Source organism: Acinonyx jubatus, chromosome C2 (assembly GCF_027475565.1).
Source record: "Acinonyx jubatus isolate Ajub_Pintada_27869175 chromosome C2, VMU_Ajub_asm_v1.0, whole genome shotgun sequence".
NCBI lineage: Eukaryota > Metazoa > Chordata > Mammalia > Carnivora > Felidae > Acinonyx > Acinonyx jubatus.
This window is the reverse complement of record NC_069384.1, coordinates 129,567,101-129,586,625: the sequence shown is the minus strand read 5'-3', so window position 1 is coordinate 129,586,625 and position 19,525 is coordinate 129,567,101. Positions and strand designations below refer to the sequence as shown.

The 19,525-nt window shown below is 36.6% G+C and overlaps 1 protein-coding gene across 1 annotated transcript in view; it reads left to right on the top strand.

Annotated features, from left to right (window-relative positions):
• Window positions 1-19,525, top strand: part of ATP2C1 (ATPase secretory pathway Ca2+ transporting 1) — a 170,579-nt gene that overhangs the window by 147,884 nt on the left and 3,170 nt on the right. The window contains exons 23-27 of the mRNA XM_027061851.2: window positions 526-642; window positions 1,475-1,622; window positions 2,161-2,256; window positions 5,167-5,308; window positions 6,546-6,670. Coding sequence (XP_026917652.1) covers window positions 526-642; window positions 1,475-1,622; window positions 2,161-2,256; window positions 5,167-5,308; window positions 6,546-6,670 — 628 coding nt within the window. The remainder of the gene's footprint in view (window positions 1-525; window positions 643-1,474; window positions 1,623-2,160; window positions 2,257-5,166; window positions 5,309-6,545; window positions 6,671-19,525) is intronic.

Sequence of the window (19,525 nt, the reverse complement as noted above, 5' to 3'; positions counted from 1 at the left end):
TCATATGTAACTTTTCCAAAATGAAAATTAATTCTATCCTAAAATTAAAAATGGCAAGATAAAGAGATGATGTCTAAGTCATCATCAAAATGTATAAACCTTTGTGGTTTATTTACTAGCTCCAGAAATAACCAAGGAAGCAGTGTCAAATCTTAGTGTGTTTCCTTGGTATCTTTTTCCAAAAGTAGAAGGGCTTTTCTGTAGTCAAAAAATAGTTGCCAAAATATTGTTGAAACTGTTAACTATACTGTAGTAACAGCTATTCTGAACTCAGTGTTTAAAATCTTCCTCTATTTGTTATTATCTAAACATCTTGAAATCCTTTATTTAAATGCTGTGGATTATAAAGTTTAACTTTAGCTTCAGAATATTCACACCCGAATGAAGCATAGGGTAATTGGATATACAGACTTCCTTTAAAAGCGCAGTAGTAAAATGAGATTTTCAAATGCTAAGGAAGTGCTATAAAAGTAGTAGGAAGTATACTATGCTGACAGATTTTTTTCAATTACTTTTTTTCAACAGGAGTATAGCAGCATTAACTTTAATCTCATTGGCTACATTAATGAACTTTCCTAATCCTCTCAATGCCATGCAGATTTTGTGGATCAATATAATTATGGATGGACCTCCAGCTCAGAGGTAAGAGTTTTCTTATGCATGAGCTAGTAGAAAGACAAGGAAGGTGTGATATCCTGATGATTAAGTTTTAATATTTTATTCATGGATAGGATTGGAAATCTATCATGCAGCAACACGTTTGTTATACATTGTGTGATGTGTGCATATATCATTTACTCTCTTTGGGTGTTTGTTGACATGTCATGGACCGAGCTTTTGCACTGTGTTAGATGCCCATTCTTAAGTTGAGAACAGATCAGGGTATATAGGTACAGTTCCTGTTCTCAGGAAGAAAGCTTTTGTCTCTAAGAATGGGATGTAATGGAGAAATCCTGAGTTTAGTGTTACTACCTGGGTTCTTTTGTCAATTTTAGAGACTTTGGGAAAGTATTGACACTTAAGCATGTAAGTATTTTCTTCTGTAATGGGGCCTTAGATGCTGCTTCCCAGCAGAAAGAATAATTGACTGATGCATGTCAGCAGCCATTATAATAAGTCATCCTACTTAAAATCTCCTTGCCTGAAAAGGTATTTCAGGGTTTACATGGTAGCTTAGTATTTCAGGCCATATTTGAAATAAGTAAATTTATATGTAAATGAAGTTAGACAATTTTTTTGAAATTTGACCATCAGTCTCCCATCAAACTATGCCAAATAAACAAGAGTAAAAGAAGGAAGAGTGATAAAATCCATGGTTATTTTTGAGTAATTATAGCCAAGGTTTTTATGGTCAACATTTTGTTTCCATAAGAAAACATTTCATTTCCTGGATAATTGAGGTTAATGGGATTATGAAAATAACAAATCAAAACCTAAAACTTTGAAGTAATTCACTTTTCTATTTGTTTTGAAGCCTTGGAGTAGAACCAGTGGATAAAGATGTCATTCGTAAACCTCCACGAAACTGGAAGGACAGCATATTGACCAAAAACCTGATACTTAAAATACTTGTTTCATCTATAATCATTGTTTGTGGGACTTTGTTTGTCTTCTGGCGGGAGGTATAGTTACTTGATAAGCTCTGCCTTAATAATATGCATTCTGTATGATAGGATTCACTTTTTTTGGTGTTTTACATAGAAGCCTGGAAAGTTAAGAGAGCTCTTTGGAAAACATGATAACAAAAACATTTAAAAATAGTTTGATTTCAGGCTTTATGGGTTAATAGAATTGCTTATTCATTTATTAGACTAGTTTAAATCTGCAGAGACATACCAGTACAATAAAAATTAATATATTAAAATTTGGGGAGAAACTAGAAAATCTGAGTCCTTACTGCTATTTTATTACATCAAAAAAGAAAGTTGTTTTAATATCCAATACGTGGTTTGTGAGAAGACTTTTTACTTTATTTAAATTACAGCTATTCCTTAGTGACTTTCTTAAATGGCATATAGGAAGTATAGCCAGCTTATATGTTTTATATCTTAGACTACAGCTCTTTCATGTTAAAGCAAAGAAAATATTAACCTTTTACAAGCATGCAGTATTTGTCCATTAAATTCACCCACTGAAAATCATTCTTTTTCCTCGTGACAGCTACGAGACAATGTGATAACACCTCGAGACACAACAATGACGTTCACGTGCTTTGTATTTTTTGATATGTTCAATGCACTAAGTTCCAGATCCCAGGTAAGCTTAGGTGATCTTAGCTGGCTGATAGAATACTAATTGTAAGTAGGCAAGGATTGTGGGGTTTTAGCTGATTTTGTCACCACAGATTATAGCCCCAGATACAGATACGTCTACCCACAAACATGTCATAATGGGGATGGGGCATTTGAGATGATGATAGCCTTAACTTTGACCAGAAGATCCAAGAAAATCATAGGTGTCAGCACTTGGTGTTTCTTCTTTCTATTCTCTTATTATCTGTAGTTTTACGATAGGTTCAAGTTAATATATCTGAGAGTATTAGACAAAACTCATGGGTTCTGTTAAGATGGCATTAGTCTCATTTAAAAAATGTTTTTAATGTTTATTTTTGGGACAGAGAGAGAAAGACAAAGTGCGAGTGGAGGAGGGGCAGAGAGAGAGGGAGACCGAATCCTAAGCAGGCTCCGGGGCTCTGAACAGTCAGCACAGAGCCCTCGGGACTTGAACCATGAGCTAGCTGTAAGATCATGACCTGAGCCAAAGTCAGATGCTTAGCCGACTGAGCCATCCAGGCACCCTGGTATTAGTCTCATTTTAGAAGAAAGTGTTATTAGAAGTACAAGAACAATTTTGTGTATATTAATGTTTTCCCATTACTTCTGTCAGTGTGTCAGAGCTTAGGACATTTTAAATTTGATTTTCTTCCCATGTTGTATCTTTTTTTAATTTTAATTAAAAAAATTTTTTTTTACATTTCTTTATTTTTGAGAAACAGTGAGACAAAGCGTGAGCAGGGGAGGGGCAGAGAGAGAAGGAGACACAGAATCTGAAGCAGGCCTCGGGCTCTGAGCTGTCCGTGGTCAGCACGGAGCCTGATGCGGGGCTTGAAACCACAAACTGTGAGATCATGACCTGATCTGAAGTCAAACGCTCAACCGACTGAGCCACCCAGGTGCCCCCATTTAAAAAAATTTTTTAATGTTTATTTTATTTTTGAGAAAGAGAGACCATGCACACACACACACGGGGGAGGGGCAGAGAGAGGGAGACACAGAATCCAAAGTAGGCTCCAGTCTCTGAGCTGTCAGCACAGAGCCTTATGCGGGGCTCAAACCCACAAACTGGGCGATCATGACCTGATCCGAGGTCAGATGCTTAACCGACTGAGCCACCCAGGGGCCCCTCTTCCCATGTTGTATGTTAAGATGTGATTGCCTTTTCTTGATTGAAGTGTTTTGATAGAAAATAATGGGCTATGGGCTAGAACCTAGTAGTACTTTTGAGCATAATTGTTTTTGAAAACTGGTTCCATTTTGAGGCCTGACCATTCATTTCAATTTTAGAATACCTTATAAATCCTCAGTTACGAACTTTCCAAGTGTAATGAATTATCATTAATTTAGATTAAGTTTTGAATAAGCTACAACATTTTTTGTTTTATGAAAGGCAGTTTTACATTTTTAGTACACACATAATTAGGTCTAAACTTCTAGAGGGGGTGCCTGGGTGGTTCAGTTGGTTAAGTGTCTGACCCCAATCCAGGTCATGATCTTGCAGTTTGAGGGTCTGAGCCCCGCATTGGGGTCTGTGCTGACAGCTCAGAGCCTGGAGCCTGCTTTGGATTCTGTGTCTCCCTCTCTCTCTGCCCTCCCCTGCTTGCACTCTGTCTCTCTCTCTTTCTCTTAAGAGCAAATAAACATAAAAAAAAAAAAAAAAAAAGCTTTTAGATTATCTACCTTAATGGATAGAAATGGTTTTTGTTGTGATGAGCACTGGGTGTTGTCTGTAAGTGGTGAATCAGTGAATTCTACTCCTGAAACCAATATTGCACTGTATGTTAATGAAATAAAATTTAAATAAATTAATTAATTTAAAAAATGATTTATCAAAGTAATCATACAAATAAAGTTTCTTATGTTTTGGAATGCTAAAGTTTCTTTTCTTTCTATGGTCTTGCTGTTAATCTTCAGTCTTTTAGAGAAAACTCTTTCATGATAAAGAGAAGCATCTTTTTTTTTTTTTAATGTATGTATGTGTGAGAGAGAATCACAAGCAGGCTCTGCACTGTCTGTGCAGAGCCCGATGCAGGGTTCCATCTCCTGAACCATGAGATCATGACCTGAAACTGGAGAGTGTTATGCTAAGTGAAATAAGTCATACAGAGAAAGACACACCAGATGTTTTCACTCCTATGTGGATCCTGAGAAACTTAACAGAAGACCACGGGGGAGGAGAAGGGGGGAAAAAAAAAAGTAGAGAGGGAGGGAGGCAAACCATAAGAGACTTTTTTTTTTTTAATTTTTTTTTTTTTTAACGTTTATTTATTTTTGAGACAGAGAGAGACAGAGCATGAACGGGGGAGGGTCAGAGAGAGGGAGACACAGAATTTGAAACAGGCTCCAGGCTCTGAGCTGTCAGCACAGAGCCCGATGCGGGGCTTGAACTCACGGACCGTGAGATCATGACCTGAGCTGAAGTCAGCCGCTCAACTGACTGAGCCACCCAGGCGCCCCTTTAAGAGACTCTTAAAAACTGAGAGTAAACTGAGGGTTGATGGGGGGTGGGAGGAAGGGGAGGGTGGGTGGTAGGCATTGAGGAGGGCACCTGTTGGGATGAGCACTGGGTGTTGTATGGAAACCAATTTGATAATAAATTTCGTATAAACATTTTTTTAAAATCCTGAAGAAAAAACAAAAGACCTGAGCCAAAATCAGGAGTTGGCCGCTCAACTGAGTGAGCCACCCAGGCGCTCTGAAGAGAAGCTGCTTTAATTTGTACCCTTATTCCATCTGAATTATTCCAAAATAATAGTTAAAATTAAGAGATTTCATGCTATTGCCATTGTGAAATTCAGTCCAGCTTATTAATAATTGGAGATGATTGTAATAATAAAGAAGTTGTTTCAGGGACCAAGGAATAATATTTATCTCTTTGCTCTGCCAACAGACCAAGTCTGTATTTGAGATTGGACTCTGCAGTAATAAAATGTTTTGCTACGCAGTTCTTGGATCCATCATGGGACAGTTGTTAGTTATTTACTTTCCTCCACTTCAAAAAGTTTTTCAGACCGAGAGCCTAAGTATACTGGGTAAAGAAAATGTTATCTTTTTATAATTTATATATTTTAGATGAAGTATTGTATTTTCTAATGCATTTGTTTGAATAAAAATTGCCTTTTAAAAAGTGAGATAAAAAAGTGAGAGACTTGTGTTCTATTTTTTTCATTTAAGTAAGTTTAGGGGAGACACTTGCCTCACTCTAGACTTGAAATTTTTTTTGTAATTTTTTTCCTGTAATATTTTATAGATTATCAGTTGTTAGATTGTATTTGATGATTCTGAACTACAGCAAACAAAAACTTGTTATGGAGTAATTGTAGTTTATAACTTTTCAATCTTGTATGAAGAAAAATCTAGATTTAAGCTCACTGAAAACCAGATTGCTCTTCTTTAAAGTTAGTTTCAATAATTAAACGAATATTTCACTATTCTTACTTGCTAATTCATTATTTACAAAATAACAGTCTGACCCTGAAAGCAGGAAATTTTAATCAGATTGTATGGAAGATAGGCATTATTCTTTCACATACTATGTATTAAACTTATAGGATACAGTGTATTTAAAAATAAATCTTCCTATGTAAGTGTGAGGGCTGATGTATTTTAAAGTTAATTTGGGTATTTATGAAAATAAGTTCTGAAGTCTCACTGTGTTTTATGCTATAAGTTACAATTTACCTTAAAGTTGTATTGGCTTTTAGTATCTTAATTTCATATTTACACTGTTCCTCTTAAAAAAAAAGTGGAGTCTTGAGATGGCTGCAGTTTTTCAAGCAATGAATAAGAATGAGATAGTGTGGATACTATTGTAAAGACATGATCTTTAAATGATGAGTAGAATTCTAGGGTCTCGAATGGAATAGATAGAAATTTCTAAGTAATCTTTAGATAGGCATTTTTCAGTCAAATCAGTTACCACTGCTTGAACAGCCTTTTAAAAAGGCTGTATAAGGTCTATTAAATAGAAAAGGCCTCTTGTATTGTTGTTACAGGTTATGGTTATGAGGTTATGGTTCTGGGAAAGTAGTCCGAGGACTTGGGTTCTAGCTCTGGCTGCTGCCTTTTCTAGCTATATAACTTGGGATTAATACGTTTTGAGCCTTACTTTCCTCAATTTTAAACTGAGGCTGATTGTATGTACCCCGTGGAATGCTGTGAGACAGTGTATTTTAAAAAGTTCTGGTAAAATGCTGGAAAAATGTAAGCTATTACACTTTGCAACTGTGTTTCAAAGAATTGTAAGATGCACCTTATTTTCTCTTGCAGATCTGCTGTTTCTTTTGGGTCTCACCTCGTCAGTATGCATAGTAGCCGAAATTATAAAGAAGGTGGAAAGGAGCAGGGAAAAGATCCAGAAGCATGTTAGTTCGACATCGTCGTCTTTTCTTGAAGTATGATGCATATTGCATTCTTTTATTTGCAAACTAGGAATTGCAGTCTGAGGATCATTTAGAAGGGCAAGTTCCAGAGGATAATGAAGATTTGAGAACTTTTTAACTTTCCATTGACTAAAAATGAGTGTTATGTTAAAGACTTGATTTGAGACTTTAACCTGCTGGCAGTCCCAAATGAAATTATGCAACTTTGATAACATATTTCTTGATTTAAATTGGCTTTTGCAATTGAGTGGAACTTTATAAAGCATATGGGCAGTTATTTAATTAAAAAAAAAAAAAAAAAAAGACAAAACCTGAACCACCTTCTGCACTTAAAGAGGTCTAACAATACACTATCTATCTTAGATAGATACAAATTTTTTTTAATTTTTAAATATTGTACTATTTATGGTGGTGGGGCTTTCTTACTAATACACAAATAAATTTAGTCATTTCAAAGGCATTCTTTTGGTTTAGAAGTTGATTCCCAGGAGTGCCATATTTCAGCTACTGTATTTCCTTTTTCCTGCAATGTAAGCAGCACAGATACCTTGTGTTACCAGTTTTGTATCACGTTTTTTGCACAGGATGTGACCACTGTCAGATCACTGTTCTTTTCTTTCTTTTTGTGATTGAAAAGCCTATACTGCAATTTGAAGTAAATGTTTGCTTTTCTTAGTAAGTGTAAATGGTTGCTTTTTTTTGTTTTGTTTTGTTTTAAGTTACGAGTCTTTGGTCTAGCAAAATTACTACAGGGTTATCAAGTGGCATTCTAGGTAGAGTAGCTTTGTCTATAATTAACACTTAGTTATAGAATCAAAAGTATTTAATAGTGATGGGGCTGAAATTTATAACAGATTATATTAACATGTTATGCCTCTTTTTTGAGTTAAATATAAATATGCACTTTGTCAAGTATCATTTTGTCATCCCTTAAATATAAATCCAAGTACCTCACATGAATAACTGGATTTTATTTTTCTTAACGTCTTTTTATGTATGTTTTTAAGCATCTTTCTTAGGAAATATAGAGTGCTATACTTCAAAGAGTCCTAAACTCAAATAGATGGTTCATGAACCAGGGTTTATGTGGAAGATTCTGTGCTGCCTTGCTCTTCGTGAATCTGCATCTTTTTTGGCTTAGATTGCAGCACTGCCCTGAGCCTGTCCCTTTTCGTACTTCTATCATTTGTTCTCTCCCTGCCTTCTGTTTCACTGGGCATGCTGAAGAAATAGTTGGATTTACTCTTGAAATGCCATCGGTTTTTATACTAGCTTGATGAAGTGTAGGTATTTTTTTTTAGTGTGTTGTGGCAAATATGGGCAGAAATTCAAAATTTGAAGTCCATTTTCCTGTTGAATATTTCTCTCTGAAACAGAAATGGGTTTCAAATTCTTACATGTTTAATTCTTGAAATTAGTGAGTTTTGTATTTTATAATTATTGTCCATTTTTTAAACTGTCAGGATAAACCACTTTCCAGTTTTTATCACCAATATTAACCTGCCAGTGTTAGCACTGAAATATTGTTGTTAATGACAGGGAAAATATTGGTTCTTTGAGTTCTTGTAATTGAAACAGTTGAGTATAAGGAGCTGAGATGTCTTCAATTTATTCTACTTTATTCTTTAAGGCTCAATAGTCAAGTGTATATTTTTCTCATCAGATAGAACATAGAAGCCATTGTCTAGTCAACTTTATCTTTAGTGACGTGGTCTCATACCTAAATTTTGTATGACTTTTTTTGTCTGTTACAAAGACTTGAAATATGTTAAGTGCATATCAATCTTTTGCTTTCCATTTTAGGTTCAGAGTATGACTTGTATGAAATAAATGTGCCTGTCTTTTCATTTGGTTTTTAAACCACAAGGAAAAAATTATTTCTTTTCTTAAGTTTCTGACCTTCCAGTCGGGGCTGTTAACATTAAAATCTTAGGGATGTTGAAGATACAGAAATTAGGCACTACTCATAGTGCATAGAATCTGTGATTTAAAAAGAATGAAATGTACAGTACAGATATACTACATCCAGGTTTCAATTTTCCATAGTATGACAACAAATTAGAATATTTGTATATATATCTTCCATAATATATCATCAAATTAGCATTGCTTATTTAAATGTACTAGTATCTAAATTTAAAATTTTTACCCCATTTCCTAGCCCTAGGACTTCCTAGAGCCCTTAATAATACTAACCTATTTGATTTTTTTTTTTTTCCTGTAAGACTACCTCATGGAGTCATTTGATCCCAAGTGATTACACATCTGGGAAGAAGAGAAAGGAACTTGAAATAATTCACCAATTAGTTAGATAATTCCCCGCTACAAAGAAACAAGGCTTAGCATGTTCTCTAGTATTTGTACTGGGCATAGCATGACCTAGAGATGAAATCAGGCAACCTAAACCCCCTCCCCCCACCCTGCCTTCAGGATACAGGCTTTATTTAATAGTAACCACACTCAGAAAGCATAAACACAGTTTGTTTACATTATAAAAGGTAGGGTACATCTTTCATATTGGTAGTCTTTCTGAAATCACTTTAAATTTTGATCTCTTTTATATAGAACATAAGTAAAATGAGTCTTGGCCATACTCCAAATAGTTTCTCAGTGAAAGGAATTGGTGGCAAACCATAAATACCGTATCTGAGAACCTTAATTAACTTTACCTTACTTACTGCCTTTGTCACTGGGCAGTTCATTTGCATTTGACTTCCACATATGACTCATGCAAAAACTTGGATGGATGAATTGTCATTTCACTAAACTTTTACTTAGTACCCAGAGTGTGCTAAGAATAAAAAGGTGATGGCATCCCTGCCCTTTAAGAGCTCATGGACATGGTTAGCAGGGTATATAACTGTTAACAAGCTATTTCATGAAAGTTAGTAATGGTCTTTGCACATTTATTTTGTTTTGTTTTATTATATTTTATTTTATTTTTTAAAATATTTTTTAAGGTCTATTTTAGAGAGAGAGAGAGAGCGAGCGAGCACGAGTGGGGAAAGGGGCAGAGGGAGAGGGAGACACAGAATCTGAAGCACGCTCCAGGCTCCCAGCTGTCAGCACAGAGCCCTATGCGGGGCTCAAACCCACGAACCGTGAGATCATGACCTGAGCCAAAGTCAGATGCTTAACCGACAGAGCCACCCAGGTGCCCCTTTGCACATTTATTTTAAAAATACACATGCATTAAGGTGAACCCAGCACACATTTTACTGGAAGTTTCCCTTGACATTGGCATTTGGAAATCTTTGAAATGCCTTTTTAGACTAAGATGCAGTCCAGACGGCTGATTTGCATACTAAAACAGAGTGGGTAAATATTAATCCTAACTGGTATGTGACTGGACAAGCAGATTATCCCCATCATTAAGCTTCCTTGAGGTCAGTTAGAATTTGGTATGAAGATTAACTCCTGTTGGACAACCTTATTTTTGGTTTTGGTTTTCAGAGTTGGTTGTTGATAATGGATAATGGCTAACCAGTCCTTGATATTAATGTAGATATAATAGGCTGCAAATATTGTTACAGGTTTAGATTTATAAAGAAATAAGAGGTAGTATCTTGCCTTTGGGGAGTTCTCAGTCTTAACCCTGGAGACCAATACGAGATACATTCAGCACAGTGGTAAATCCTGAAATGTTACAGTAGTCAAAGGAGATAAACAACTTCATGGGAAGAGGTTGTCAAAGAAATTTCCTAGAACTAGTAGCATCTGAATCAAACCTTAAAAAATTAGGAATCTCTAGCCTAGAAGCAGCAGAATATTATAATCAAGTGCACAGCCTCTACAGAGGTGTTGGCTGGGGTGGGCAGATGTGGTGCTGGAAGGAACACTGGAAGTGAAAACTACAAGGAGTTTGGGACTTTTAAGGCAGGAGGTGTATAATGTAAGGGGTTGGACAGATAGGAGCCTAGTGGTGAAGGTAAAGACATATTAGACTGGTAGCAAGTTGAAGTATGATGTGAGTTTGGATTTTTGTCTTGTAATATACTCTTGGAAGCGTAGAGGGTGGATTGTAAAGACAAAATAGGGAGACTGCTGAAGAGAATTGTAGACGCTTAAGTGGTAGAGGGACTGATTGGGCTGTGGCAGTCAGTATGGGAAGAAAGGCGTGGCATTTCTATCTTCTAAGAGAGAGCATTGACATGGGAGAAAAGAAAAATGTGGAAAATACCTGTTTCGTGCTTTCTGGCTTGGAAGGTAGAGCTGTTGGGAGAATTACTGAAGCTGAGCAGCCTTTAATGGGACACAGGTCAATTTGAAATGGAAGTTTCTGCTGTCCTTATTTCCCAGTAGACATGTTAGATGAGGTTTTAGCCCAGAATGATTTAAAGCCACAGCTGACTAGGGCACCTGGCTGGCTTAGTCATTTGAGTGTCCAGGTCTAGATTTTGGCTTAGGTCATGATTCCAGGGTCATAGGATTGAGCCCCTTGTCGGACTCTGTACTGAGCATGGAGCCTGCTTAATATTCTCTCTGTCTCTGTCTCCCCTCCCCCTCCCTCCCTCTCCCCCCCTCCCCCCTTTCTCTCTCTCCCCCCTCCCTCCCTCCCTCTGCTCCTCTCCCCCACTTCCGCTCTTTCTAAAATAAAAAAAAGAAAAACTTAAAAAAATAAAAGCCATGGCTGACCAAGTATAATGTAGGAAAATCATTTCTTGTTACAGGCATTATCTATTCTTTTGCTAAAAGTAAAGCAATAAATGAATGTAAACTTGGCTTTGACAGAATAAACTTTTTTGAAAATAGTTTTTTTAGTATAGTTATTATGTAGGACTCAGCAAACATAAATTCAAAGTGCTGGGGGAAAGATAACATTTTAGCTTTGTTACAGAGCTTTCAAAATGAATCTGTTATTAAGATTACTGACAGGAAGGCACCCATCTGAATTATTGGGAGCACATCTTTTTAATATTTGCAGTATAAGACACTCTCTTAAGAGGTGAGAGAATATACAGCAAAGAACTGCATAGCTTAGATTGAAGTTTGCTGTTTGTGGAGACCCACTAAGTGAATCGCATTAACATTAGATATTAGCTGCTTGCCCCAAACGATTTGTGGTGGAAGAATAGAAAACAGTGTTTTGTTTTGTTTTTTCTTTTCCATTTTAGTCATAATTCTTCCTTGGATCTTTCTAGCCTCCTGCCTCACACAGTGTTCTAACACAATCTACTTACTGATCTTTTGGGACAGTATTCCTTCAACTTAAGAACCTTTTTCCTCTGCCTCAATTTTGAGAATTAGAATTTCTACCTGTTCTTCAAAGCCCAGCTGAAGAGCCCGCCATCCTGGCCTTTATAGATTACTCTAAAGATATGTGTGTGGGGGGTGGGGGGCAGTTTCTTGTAAATACTATTAAGAGTAAATCCATCCATAAGATTGGGCATAAAATTGTTGGATTTTATTTTTTAGAAAGCATTAAAAATTCAAGTCCAAGCCTCTAGATTGATAAATCTAGACAGAAATTTGATGTAATCTTCCTCCTCATTCAAAGTAAGTTTAAGTGGTGAAGTTTGGGGAGGAAAATAAAAAATGATTTGAACCATTAGTTTTGATCTTTATAAATTCTTTTCTGATCTAAACCTGCTAGTGCTCCTGAGTATTTGCGAGTGGTACCTGCCTGCATTTGTACAGCTGCCCCAGGTAGACAGTGTTTCATGTGCAGATCACTGAACACAGCTGACCTTGCTGTTTCTTTCCCTTTTGGTTGGAATCTAGCCAAATTGACAAATATTCTGGGCAAAGGACCACATTTCTGTGCTGGTCCCATGGCTGTTAGACCTGGCAGAACTGCCTTTTGTATCAAAATCAGGGTTGCCCCATCACCATTATTTCTTCAGCAATAATTGAATTGTTCTAACCCTTTGGGTAGAAACCGTATCTCACAGTCTTAACAGCACATAGTGCCAGAAATTGGTCGAGTGGTTCTGCATGAGCCTGGAGGTCCATTTTGGGTTCCAAGTATTTCTAGCTTTTAACTGTAAACAAAGTGTGCTTTTTTTTTTTTTTAATACAGTGCTTTTTTAAAAAATACTAATCTACTCAACTACATTAAAAACAATTTTCTATTAAGGCCTTCCTATGATAAGTATGCCGAAGTGCTTGTTAGTTGAATAGTAACAATTTGGTGCCATCTTATGGTCATAAAGAAAATACTGTAATGCCTTGACCATTTGTTCTTTTTCATCAAGTCTGCATTTTAAAAGCACAATATGAAACAACTTATGTGAGTCTGCCAAAATATTATCTTTGGAGCTATTTATACAGACCCCAACCAAATAGATGATTGTAAAAAATGTTTGCTTGATAGGAAAGCATGACAGACTTTATATTTAAGCATTATTAGATCAATTGTAGGGAGTTATAATTGAATATATTTTCATGTTTTTCATATTCATCAATATGGTTATATAATAGGATTGCCTTAGAATTTATGACTGTCTTTATATAGGGAGCAGGTCTGGATGGCCCATGAATTAGCCAGTGTGTTACAAATTAGGGAAACAGTTTATTTTAATCTTTGCCTGAGTCACCCACATGGGCTGTTGATTTAGTTTGGAGTTGACAAACTAAATCAGTCTGCTGTTGGATTTGTAAATAAAGATTTATTGGAACACAGTTATATACACTCATTTATGCATTATTTATCACTGCTTCATGCTACAACAGAAGTGAGTAGTTGTAACAGAGACTATATGGCTCACTAAACCTAGAGTATTTACTTTCTGGCCCTTTATAGAAAAAGGCTGCCTATTCATATAGATATTCAAAAAGAGGCAAATAGGCCTATGCACTGCATTCATTGGACTAGCAAGGAAGTGGCATCAATTTTCTCTACCTTCTAACCTCTAACAGGATATTATCTCTGGGATGGATGAACTTGATAGCAAATTTGATGTTACTGACTCCTCTGAGTCTCCATCAAGGCTCCTATGTGGAGGAAGTCAGAGTCTTAGTCTGTTCTCAGAACATCATCATCAACAGGGAGGATGTGCCCACTGTAATGAGTCCCACCTCAGCACCAAGGCTCCTTGTTCTTATGATTGGGTAGAAAGTTCTGATCTGTTGTCCCATCTGAGTTGTGCTCTTCATCACACACACAAGTGGGGACTTCCTTCTCATTGGTTGTTTCTTCCTAACACATACACAGAAACAAGCTTAATTTGAGTAGACTTTTGTATATCATCCTGCTAGGGAAGACGAATTTTATTAATGGTAGAAACCAAAATATCCTTGTCAGCGCAGTATTAGAGGAAAATGCACACTCTCATTTTCTCAGAACAGAACGTTCCAAACCAAAATATATTTGCATAGTATTTATCATATTTTGAAGGTAAAATTATAATATTTCTTAGTGGATTCCTCTGAAAGGTCAGACTTACCACTTTATGAAATAGATTATGGTTATTATAATAGGGTCAGTTTCTTTAGTTCGTCTTTTAAAACACAGTTCATACATCTTATACCTTGAAGGGCTACAGTACTTTGTGATTGGAAACTTAGGTTTGTGGACATCACCATTCTCAGATTTCAACAACAAAGGCTCCCACCCCACCCCCATTTTTACCACTTGTTTTCCATAGTTTCTTGGGACAAGATAAGGCAACGTCAGAATCTTGCTCTCTTTTTTTTTCTTTTTTTAATGTTTTTATTTACTTTTGAGACAGAGAGCATGAGCAGGGGAGGGGCAGAGAAAGAGGTAGACAGAATCTAAAGCAGGCTCCAGGCTCTGAGCTGTCAACACAGAGCCTAATGCGAGGCTCGAACTCATGGATTGTGAGATCATGACCTGAGCTGAAGTCAGATGCTTGACTGAGCCACCTAGGCACCCCCAGAATCTTGCTCTCTTGATGCCATCCTTCCTAGAGGCATCAACTACTGCCTCTCTCTGATCATAAAATAGCACAACATATTCACTGGGGGTGTTTTTACATAGAGGAGGAAGAAAATAGTTTATAATCTCAACACCCAAAGACTTTAATGTAGGCTTCAGACATAGATCCAGCTGCCCAGCAGATGTTTTCACTTAAGCGCCTAAAACTTAACATATCCACAACAGAACCCCTGGCTCCCTAATTCCCAACTACATCTCACCCTACACAAATGAATCACAACTGGATAGGAAATAGGAAAACAGAGAGGTTCCTACCAGTATTTTATGAAGGCGCAAAAATGTTGTATAACCATAGCAATTTTAGCATAATAATTTTACCATATAATTATAGCATTTCTCATTGACACATTTATTTATTTTTTATTTTTATTAAAAAAAATTTTTTTAAGGTTTTTAAATTTATTTTTGAGACAGAGAGAGACAGAGCATGAGCAGGGGAGGAGCAGAGAGAGAGCGAGACACAGAAACTGAAGCAGGCTTCAGGCTCTGAGCTGTCAGCACAGAGCCCGAAGTGGGGCTCGAACCCACCAATTGCGAGATCATGACCTGAGCCGAAGTCGGACTCCCAACCAACTGAGCCACCCAGGCACCCCTCATTGATACATTTATAAACACCGTTTTTTCAGAGTGATGTTAGTAAGTATTCACTCAAAATCAGAGCAAGTTCTTCTAAAGGTGGATTAATCCACATATAACCCCTCCGTATCATTGAATATAGTTTATTATTCTGTATCCATGTTAGCAAGCATTGAGACACTGGAAAAGAGACTTTCTGTTTTCCCTATCAACATCCTTTGATTTATCCCCCCATAATGTGTAACACACATGAATCAGACAGAAGTTATGGGGAGGGTAATGCCCAGTTCGTCATATAGCAGTTTTCCTGGAAGAAATAGCACCTCAGTTCATCCTCCAAAAAGCAGCAATTATATGAAAAAACACAGTGGAAAAGATTTCCTAATCTTGTATGCTAGATCACATTGGCTTAATTTTTTCACAGTCAAATGTTTCAGTCTTCCAAATTATCAAAATTCCAATATTAATACATTCTGATCAGTTTTTTGGTTTTTGTTTTTTTTACAAAAACATTCCTAGGTGTTTCCTGATCCTGACGACAGTGAATTATATTGTACAAAGAAATCTCCCAAGTGTCTCCAAAGTCATAATGAGAAAATTATTTGTTAAAATATGTGTATATGTATGTGTGTATACATGTATGTACACATATAAATATTGAGAGAATGATTTATCTATTTTAGCCAGATATCTAAAATGTTATCAAGACTAGGTAGGAATAAAAGTGATTGCATGTGTATTATAACACATTCCTGTGAAGTTTGATTTTTCTTTCTGAAAACTAGATCCTATGAAACAAGCTAGAAATTCTTTTCCATGTATTACCTCATTCATCTATTTTCCCCTCTTAACAGACTGATACATGGCCTGGTGCAGTCATGCCTTTGAATTTTAAAACATTCTTCCTCAGCATGAGGTCCTCATCTTAGAATTTTTATAGTTGAATGAACTTGAATTTTAGCATATTTCAGACCTGGAGAGAAATGCCAAAGCAGCTTACTGTTTTATTCAGAAAGCTGTTGCTGAAAGTGGGGAGGCATCTTTTTAATAATCTTTATAAAATAAATAGTATTTAATTTCAAGTAGATACAAGGTGCAGAATCATTTTCAGCTGTCTTAACTGAAATGCATCAATGTAAGACATGCAGTAAATACCAAGTACCCTATGTCCACCTCACTAAAAATACAAGGTCACTATATTTGGAGTCAGATACTGAAAGGACAGAGTTTGTCCTTTTAGGGAAGTGAAATTGCTTCTCTTGGTCTTGGAGGTGACTGCTTTCCAGGGGCTCCTCTGGGTTCATGGTGTGCCAGCCAGCCAAGTACCATGTACTAGGGAGTGATGGTACCCAGTGAAGTCTGGAAATCTCACTGAGAGGGGGAAACTGACTTTGGCCTCCTTAGGATTATGGGGTAAGGCATATCTGCTATTCATTTTTTCCTGTCTTTACACATAGTTTTAAAACCGAGTATATTTCAAATTCGGTTTCAAAAACAATATAGAAAATTCCTCGATAGCAAGAAAAAAGTGCAGGAAGGGCACAAATACCCATAGGGATCGTTGTTCCTTCTGGTCTTTCTCCCCTGTTTTCTGAGGTTGAGTGAGCTTGGCTGCTTATTCACATTCTCTTGGCACTTCTCTTTTTAGTTTGGCTTCAGCCTAACATCTCTGCTGAAGTTGCTGTTTTCACGTTCTTGCCCTTCTCACCATATTTGATAGTGGTGACCTCCTTGCCTCTGCAGAATTTCTGCCATTATCTCTGGCAGCCATGGTCTCATGGTGGTGATCTTTCTGCTCAGCCCTCTCTCACTCCTGCCCAGAGCCCTTGCTTTGCTGTTGGTTTTCTTGTGTGGATGTAACAATAATGGCTATCATTTACTACTGTTGTTAGTGTCAGGCACTGTGCTTAGTAATTTAAAAGTACATGTCATTTTATCTTTATGTGACACTTGAAAGTATTCTGATCCCCATTTTATAGATAGGGTAACTGAGGCATAGTTCTTCATTTATTTTATGCACAGAGGAAGAAAAGATAATTCCAAGATCTTTCTAGCTATAAAGGCCTTTATCTTCTAAAATCATAATTAATTTGAATTATAAATACAAACTTAAATCTTAAAATTAATTTGAATTTTTGGTCATGATCAATCATCATGAAATGCCTTTAGGGTTTATATTTACAGGATACATACATTAAACTTTCTAGGTCTAGGTATCTTAAAAAGGGGTTGTACCAATAAAGTTCAAGTATAATTTTATCACAACTAGACACAGAACATGGTTATATTATAGTGTTTTTCTTCCAACTTTACTCCTAAGATTTACTCATTTAAAAAAGCTGTCCAGAGTTCCTTTCATACTTAAACTGGTAACTGAAGACTTACATTTCCAAAGCCTCGGGTGAGCTTTGATTAGCTAGAATTGAATCAGAAAGAGCAAGACCTAAAGACATGATTAAAAACAGGGAACAAGTTTTCCAAGTGGAATGTGGAATATGTAACATTCTGCTTCTACAGAGGTGTTTCCATTGCCCCTGCATCTCCTCTGAATTACATCCCTGTCTCTTAAAGCCAAGCTCAGAAGCCAAAGCTGAGAATCTTGTGACTTAACCTCTCCTCATCTTGATGACTCCTGTCTCTTTATCGTAGCATTCAGTTTCACTTTGCCATTTTGTAGTTGACAGATTGCTTCATAAAATGTTCTTGTTATTTCATTGTATGTTGTCTCACCAAACAGCTTGCACAAGCATGACTTTGGGGATCAGGTTCTATATCGTATTTCTTTGGTAAACCCCTCAGATACCCTGTGGAGTGCTTATGACCTCTCATTTCATACATCCAAGATAAGATATATAATGGGGTGGGGTAATGCCTTAATTCTCAGAGAGTAAGAGTCGATGGACATTATTAGATTTTAACTCCTTTACTGGAAGGCTGGGTGGATAATTTTAAGTAAATGGCCCTGATTATAATGGCTAGAGAAGGGAACCTGATTTCTTAGGTCTACTGAAGGAGGGCCCCTTTGCTTGAAAAACTCCTTTTAATGAAAGAAAAAGATGAATGATATAATTAAGTTGACTTGTAATTAAACTCTGTAGCCTATACACTGTTCGGTTGGGTACCTATCAAACTATTTATTTGACAAAGTGGAGGTAGAAATAGTCTTTCATGCAAGGTTGGTTGTTTGCAAAGGCAGGGTTGATGATAAAGCCAGGAAATAGGACACTCATACTGGTCTAACTTCCAGATTGGCCCCCAACTGCAGGAATCAAGAAAAAGAATTTTGATACAACAAAGGACTTAATATGCTTGTAATTACTTAGATGTGCCTAGATCTAGTTGTTGGAAAAACATGTATCAATAATAGAGCATATGACTGCTTTTTTGATTATTCTGTGAAGAATCAGCTCTTTAGAGACATAAAAACCACCTTAGTACAGAGCCCCATGCACTCCTAAAATAAACAAAAATTTTATTTCAAGAACTCTTTATTTGAAACAGAAGCCAGTCTTTAGGGTTGAAAACTTTAGGAACAAATAAGACTGTGTTTTTGTCTTTTATAAATGGCTAAAGCCAGCAAACACTTGGAAAGTGTGTATAGAACACTGGCTGATGCTAGGCGTACTCCCCTAAGAGTATGGTTCTCACTAGGGAAGTGGAAAGACTTGTTTGCCAGATGTTAGGAACTGAATATAGGCCTGTTCAACATGGCAGCTTAAAACTGTGTTTAGGGTTCTTACTGATGGAATGTACCCAGTGAGACAGTACAGAAGAAAGGAAAAACACAATTTGTATGCATAGAAATAAAATAAAGGTTGGGAATACACCTTCAGATCTCTAGATCTTGCCCAATTAGATTGATTCCACTTGCTTGTTTATTTTCAAGTTCTTTATTTGGAACTGGCCAGCACTTTCCCAATTCTATTGGTAGTTGTAATTTTAGCAGCCTCTAGTGTGTTCCAGAGCGGTGCCTTTCAAAGTCTTTTGACTGCAATCCACAGTAAGAAATACATTTTGTACAACCATTTAATATATGATATGCATGCCTAATGATTTCCACTTAAAAAATACTGGTTATGACTCATTGGTTTCATATCCCATTAATAGGTCAATAATTGCAGTATAAAAAAATGGCCTAAGATTCTGGTATTGCTGCATATATCACTAATATTTTAATTTCTTCATAGTGTTTCTTCCTTCTCCTCTAGATCTAGGAGCTCAGGATGCTATTTCTTAATTTGTTGGAGCCATTACAATTTCAACTTCTGCTTTAAAACCTGGAGCATATAAAATGTTCCTCAAGCCTGCCATGGGTCTCATTTTCCTAGTACTTAAAGGTGTTTACTTTCTGTCTGGCATCCTCAACTTCTCTCTTCTAAGGCTCAGATCTTTCA